General features: G+C 34.9%; 1 protein-coding gene across 2 annotated transcripts; it reads left to right on the plus strand.

The window, feature by feature from the left end:
• The first annotated feature begins 3,351 nt into the window (after window positions 1–3,351).
• Window positions 3,352–4,409, plus strand: LOC110018585 (heavy metal-associated isoprenylated plant protein 23-like). Of its 2 annotated transcripts, XR_002293365.1 has the most exons (3): window positions 3,352–3,769; window positions 3,844–4,198; window positions 4,390–4,409. XR_002293365.1 is itself a non-coding variant. In XM_020715933.1 (2 exons), exons 1-2 carry the CDS (start codon window positions 3,610–3,612, stop codon window positions 4,140–4,142), a joined length of 459 nt encoding a protein of 152 aa, XP_020571592.1. In that variant the 5' UTR covers window positions 3,352–3,609; the 3' UTR covers window positions 4,143–4,325. The 2 variants fall into 2 exon arrangements, 1 of the variants encoding a protein (XP_020571592.1); XM_020715933.1 differs by lacking the exon at window positions 4,390–4,409 and having other exon boundaries at window positions 3,844–4,325.
• The last annotated feature ends 1,591 nt before the right edge of the window (window positions 4,410–6,000 follow it).

Genomic DNA, 6,000 nt, shown 5'->3' on the forward strand with positions numbered 1-6,000 from the left:
CGACAATGGTTGACTGATCCAAATGAGGCCAGCCCAAAGTGGTTGGCGGGTTTAGCATCAAGTACTCGGCTAGTGAGGTTGGTCAGTCGAGGTGGCCGGCTAACTAGATGGAGGCAATTTTTGTAAATGTTGGTGACAACTCAACGACAATGTTTTCGGCGGTGGAGGCTCCATTGGTTCGACTAGATGGCTTAAATTTTTTTGAGAAAAAAACCTACTTTTGGGCTATACATGAAACCCTCCTATTTTGCACTTCTTGGAGTCGAAACTGCGATAAGAATGGAAAACTAAAAAAAATTCAAAAAACATCACTCCATAGACTTTTAGTTTAGACATCATTTTCTTGAATTGCTTATTTATAATCTTTTGGCGAGTCAATCTTTGGAGAATATAATCAATTAAGCCTTTTCTTTTTGGATTTTTAGGTAGAAAAATTTCTCAACTCAAGTTCACTCCCTACCCATCTCTTTCGCCCTTGTCAGAACATCACTTCCAACAGGCCTCACCTTACGCTATGTCTTAGGTGGAATTGGCATTGCCTTCGCAGGGGTAACAACTGATAGTTGCTAGTGGGATAATTTATCGTGGCAGATCTTATCACTTCTGTTACGGAACCACCTGCATAGCTTTTTTTCGAGTTGATCTCATCTAATGTCTGAATGCTCCCTCCTTAAAGAGAGTAAAATCAAGTGTGTATTTGACATTTAAGCATTGCAGTAAAATCTGACAAAGGAGAGCATCAAAAGCTCATTGTTTGTGCATAATGGTTTTGAAGTGTTCCACATGCTCGTAGGGGTTGGAAGTCCCATTATAAGCAACAACGCTTGGAGGGTTAAACCCCATTGGATTAGGATGTTGATGAAAAATCTCAGCTAGCGAAGAAGACTTCTGAAATCCATGTCGAGCTGATAAATAACTTATATCGCTCATATGGAACTCCTCACAAGCTAGACGTCGTAACTCATCACGAATTGCTTGAGGTTGAGCTACATTCTCCATAGCTTAACTACGGATGGGGGATGTGTAGAACTAGCAGTATTCATGAGTTCAACCTCTTGAATTGGAGTTTCCATATGCAAAGAGGGTGCTAAGTACGTTTCATCAGAGGATTTTGATGTAGATATGTCCTCTTAAATGCATGATCGTCGATTGTTGAACTTCCCTTATAAGTTGATGAATCTCATTACGAGATTCCTCTATTCTTCGTACATGATCTTCAAGTGATGTAGGGCAGGCTTCCTCACCAACATAATCATATGTTTAATTGGAAAACATACTAAAGACCTGGAATGATGATTGCTAGAATGTGAAGCTCTTGTATTACACATGTTAGCCATCAAAGAAGTGCATACTTCTATCACCGGGACTTCATTCCCACAAACGGTGTCAAACTGTTGCATACCGAAAAATTCACATTGATAGAGTAATAATTTAACTTCTTAGCGTCATATGAATTTCAATACACCCGTGGATAATAAAAATAAAGGAGAAAACATATTTTTTTACCTGAAAATTTTCAAAAAAAAAAGGAAAAATCACTTCTTAGCGTCATATGAATTTCAATACACCCGTGAATAATAAAAATAAAGGAGAAAACATATTTTTTTTACCTGAAAATTTTCAAAAAAAAAAAGGAAAAATATTTCAAAAAAAAAAGGAAAAATCAGGGGTTTAACAAAGTTAAAATCATATACTATAAATTCATAGAAAGAAAGATAAACTTTCATTCCACAATGGACAAATGCTAACAGCTTTATTCAATTAAAGATGAATTTTAATTTAAATTAGAATATTTCTTGCTTGAGATCCGCACCAAATTTTTTATTATTCATGCGAAATAGTACATTTATTTGATGACGCATCTGATGAATTTAACTGAATTTAATAGTACCAACAACTTTTTTGAATTTAATGAAATTTGAACTTAATTACCTCTGAACCTTCCGGCTTTATAAAATCCTACTTAACTTGAATCCTTGGCAGCCAAACACACTCCTTTGGCCCTTTCTGTTGCCATCAGCCTTAGCGAGCAAAAAGTGGATGCAAAGGGTAATCGGTTGATGTCGATAGAGCACGAACGCCAAAGCGGGCGGCTAATTTTTAAGGAAGGAGAAGGCTGGGCGGGCCATTGTCTAGCCGGCTAACTTCAAGTGAAGAAAGGAAATAGTATAGCTGTCTATGAGGATCTGGCTACCGCCGGTTAGAGAAGGAGGCGAAGAGGAGGAAGTGGACATAGAAGTTCCAGCCATTTTTTTTGTTGTCTGCCGCTTGAAAATATCCACCGGAATCTTCCTTTTTATTACTAATTATTGATGAATGATACAGACTCAAGTAACCAGCTCACAAAGTTCCCCCTGGCCATCAAGAACACAATTTTTTTTTAAAAGAAAATTAATTTAAGGATTCAGATTGTCGCCACGAGAACGTGGCGAGGTCTGTAAAACAAGAATTTAATATTTCTCGAGTGAGTCGAATTGTTCTTTCCAGTAAAAAAATTGTACTTCTTAGGCTCTGTTTAGTTAAGAGTGATTAAAAGAGATGAAACGAAAATTTGATTAAAGGAAATAGACTGAAATTTGTTTTAGTGAAAATTATTGTTTTTCTCTAGTTTGGTCAATGAGAGCAGATCACGTATCAAACATAATGATGATCTACAAAACTTTGTCTTTCCATTTCCATTAAAATTGACTAAAAAGTTACGGTTACAAAATTACTTTTTCTCCTGCGATATACAACTTCCGGAAAGTCGCTTTCCAGACTGCGACATTTATTGTAACCGAAGGAAAGTTTACCGTCTTTCTCAACCGAAACCTTAGCTGAGTTTGAACATTTATTATTAGATCAAAACCAAACAGTCGTATATTTATGAAAACTTAATTTGTATTTTCTTCGATTTCTTCAAGTAATATTTCGCCTTGGTAAGCCAAAACCAATTTCCCACAACAGCCTGTTTTGCTTCTGGCGCCTTAAGGTTTCCCTGCTGTCACGCAAAAAGCCAATTTTTCCACTACACGCTGCTGCTTCCATATCTATTGGTTTCCAGCAGAAGTTTTGCTTTTGCTTTTCTTTCTTCTCTCTTCCTGCTTCGCAGAAGCACACTTTTATCTGACACATACATACTGCTTAATTCTTATATAATTACACATTTAATATTTAAATTTTTATATTCACTACTACAATGGTATGTGTGACATTAAATCACTACTATATATATATATATATATATATATATGCCACTTTGGATAGATATATGTAATGATATTTTTTGTGATGTTAAGGATTTAATTATTATATGGATAATATTTAAATTTAGATATTTGATCTAAAACAGAAGAATTAAGTGGTCTGTATGTAGATCCCCTTGTTTCTTATAAAGCCCTGATAAGGGACCACTGTTTGTATTGAATCCCAACTCTCCTCTCTTCTTTTTAAAAGTTCTCTGGTTTGCTTTCTGAAGATCCTTTCTGTTTAGATCACATCCTTGCCTCTTCCAAGCTCTTTTCTTAGAAATTTTTTTGTGACTTCCCATATAAAACAGTAACAGTCCATCTTCTCTTCCCTACCTTGCTCGAACTCTCCCCTTCTACAAAGCTCTCAGCTTTTACTACCATGGGTCTAGGTGGAACTATAGAGTACTTCGCTGACTTATTTGGCAGCAGCCACAATCACAAGGAGAAGAAGAAACAGCTACAGACTGTGGAGCTCAAGGTGAGGATGGACTGTGAGGGTTGTGAGCTCAAGGTCAAGAAGGTTCTCTCTTCCATGAAAGGTTCGTACTTTCTGTTTGTCACCTCTGTCTTTTTACAAACCTGTTGTTTGATTTCTGATATATGGGATTTGCAGGGGTTAAGTCTGTAGACATAAACTTGAAGCAGCAGAAGGTAACTGTGACAGGGTATGTGGAACCAAACAAAGTGTTGAAGAAGGTTCAGTCCACTGGGAAGAAGGCTGAGCTGTGGCCCTATGTTCCCTACAACTTAGTTGTCGAACCCTATGCCGCTCAGGCTTACGACAAGAAGGCACCTCCTGGGTATGTGAGGAATTCAGAGGGCGTCACTGTCGCTAGACAGGAAAGTAAGCAGGAGGATCAGATTACCGATATGTTCAATGATGAAAATCCAAACGCTTGCTCTGTTATGTGAAGAAGGTTAAGAAAATGACTGCATGCTTTTGTGTGTTGTTCTGAAGAGTTTTTTGAGCTTCTTGTTCTTATGAGTTTGGTTGAGGATTTAAAGGTTAAGGGCAGTGTTTATGAATAGCCTGTGATATGCTATCAAAAGTTTGTTTTTTCAGTTTTTGGTTGGTGAATCACTGCTTTCCTTTTATTGATTGTTTGGGTTAAGAAAATGACTGCATGCTTTTTATGTGTTGTTCTGAAGAGTTTTTTTGAGTTTTTTGAGCTTCTTGTTCTTATGGGTTTGGTTGAGGATTTAAAGGTTAAGAGTAGTGTTTATAAATCGCCTGTGATATGTTATCAAAAGTTTCTTTTTTCAGTTTTTGTTGGTGAATCACTGCTTTCCTTTTATTGATTGTTTGTTTGTTAGTTAACTATTATTAGTTGTAGATGGTGGCTTAATTAATGAGTCATTAAGCTCTGTTTATTAATAGGTTTTGGAGATAAAACGCAGCCAAATGCGTGGGCAAATTGTATTTTGGTTAAAGTATGAAAAGTAAGCTGAACTTTAGGTTATTTTCCTCGTAACAAAGAACAAATTAAGGGAGACGTAAGAACTGAAACAGTTATTTGATCAAAGAGTAAGATCTAAGAAAACAGAAATCTTTTAGGGGATGTTTGGTGAGTTCTGGGACTGAACTACAACTGATATAGTAAATCCCAAGAAGAGTGAATGTCAGGCATTGTTTCTGAAGAGATTTGATAAATTTAATTGTTTGGTAATTTTTTCAGGATTTAAGTTCGTTATTTCAGATTAATTTTATTTTTATAACTTTTAATTATATAAAATATTATTTAATAAATTTTAAGTTAATTTTTTATTAAATATAATTTCTTAAACATTTACTCACTAATCAGTTATTTACTATTATTAATTAGTATAAGTTAATTACAATTAGTGTAATATAATCATTTGTATTATGTATTAATTTAAAACTTATAATTAATTAAAGATAAGAAAAGAGAGTTTTATAACGATTTTTTTTTTCTCTTTCAAACCTTTGTGTTGATATCATTCTAACTAACTTATGGAATATGATTTTGCATTTTACATAATAAAAATTTCTCTCTTGTGCAAGGCTTTTTTATTTGTCCATTCTAATTTTTTACACAAGATTCTCAGTTTTCATCTCTGCATTTGCATGACTAGATTTTCCAACCAAAAAAAAAAATAAAACTCATCTATTTATGCATTCAGATGTTTTCTTGATTTTTCACCTAAAAAATGGCCACTATTTATGCGTTTGTAACTTGTAGAGTTAAGATTATAGAAGATTGTTTTCGACATGCAACAATGAGCCATATAAGCTCCTTGGTGGCTTGTTACTACGAGCAATAAAGAACTCTACCCCATTTTCACTTGAACATAAAATTGGAAGGCATAATCTGCCTAGAATTTTGGCTCAATTGAGATACCTCATAATCTTATTCCTCATTTTTATAATAGTATCATAGATCACTAAATTCAAATTTGGTTTGCACAATAAGACTTCACAGAATAATAAGCTAATAGCTAGTATTGAAATGGTCAACACATCATCCACCGGATCTATATTGTGGGCTTTGAAATTTTGAAATGAGGTTCTGGGTTGGATTTTCAAAAGATATATGAGATAGTAAAATAATAAGCTAATAGCTAGTATTGAAATGGTCAACCCATCATCCATCGGATCTATATTGTGGGCTTTGAAATTTTGAAATGGCCTCGGCCTCCTTCGAGGAATGAGAAAATGAGGGAAGTTTGCCCATGAGGTTCCAAGTTGGATTTTCAAAAGATATATGAGATAGTAGATAAGATATCATCTAAAGTTTTCACCCTCAAATTA

Source organism: Phalaenopsis equestris, unplaced genomic scaffold, assembly GCF_001263595.1.
Source record: "Phalaenopsis equestris unplaced genomic scaffold, ASM126359v1 Scaffold000025, whole genome shotgun sequence".
Lineage (NCBI taxonomy): Eukaryota > Viridiplantae > Streptophyta > Magnoliopsida > Asparagales > Orchidaceae > Phalaenopsis > Phalaenopsis equestris.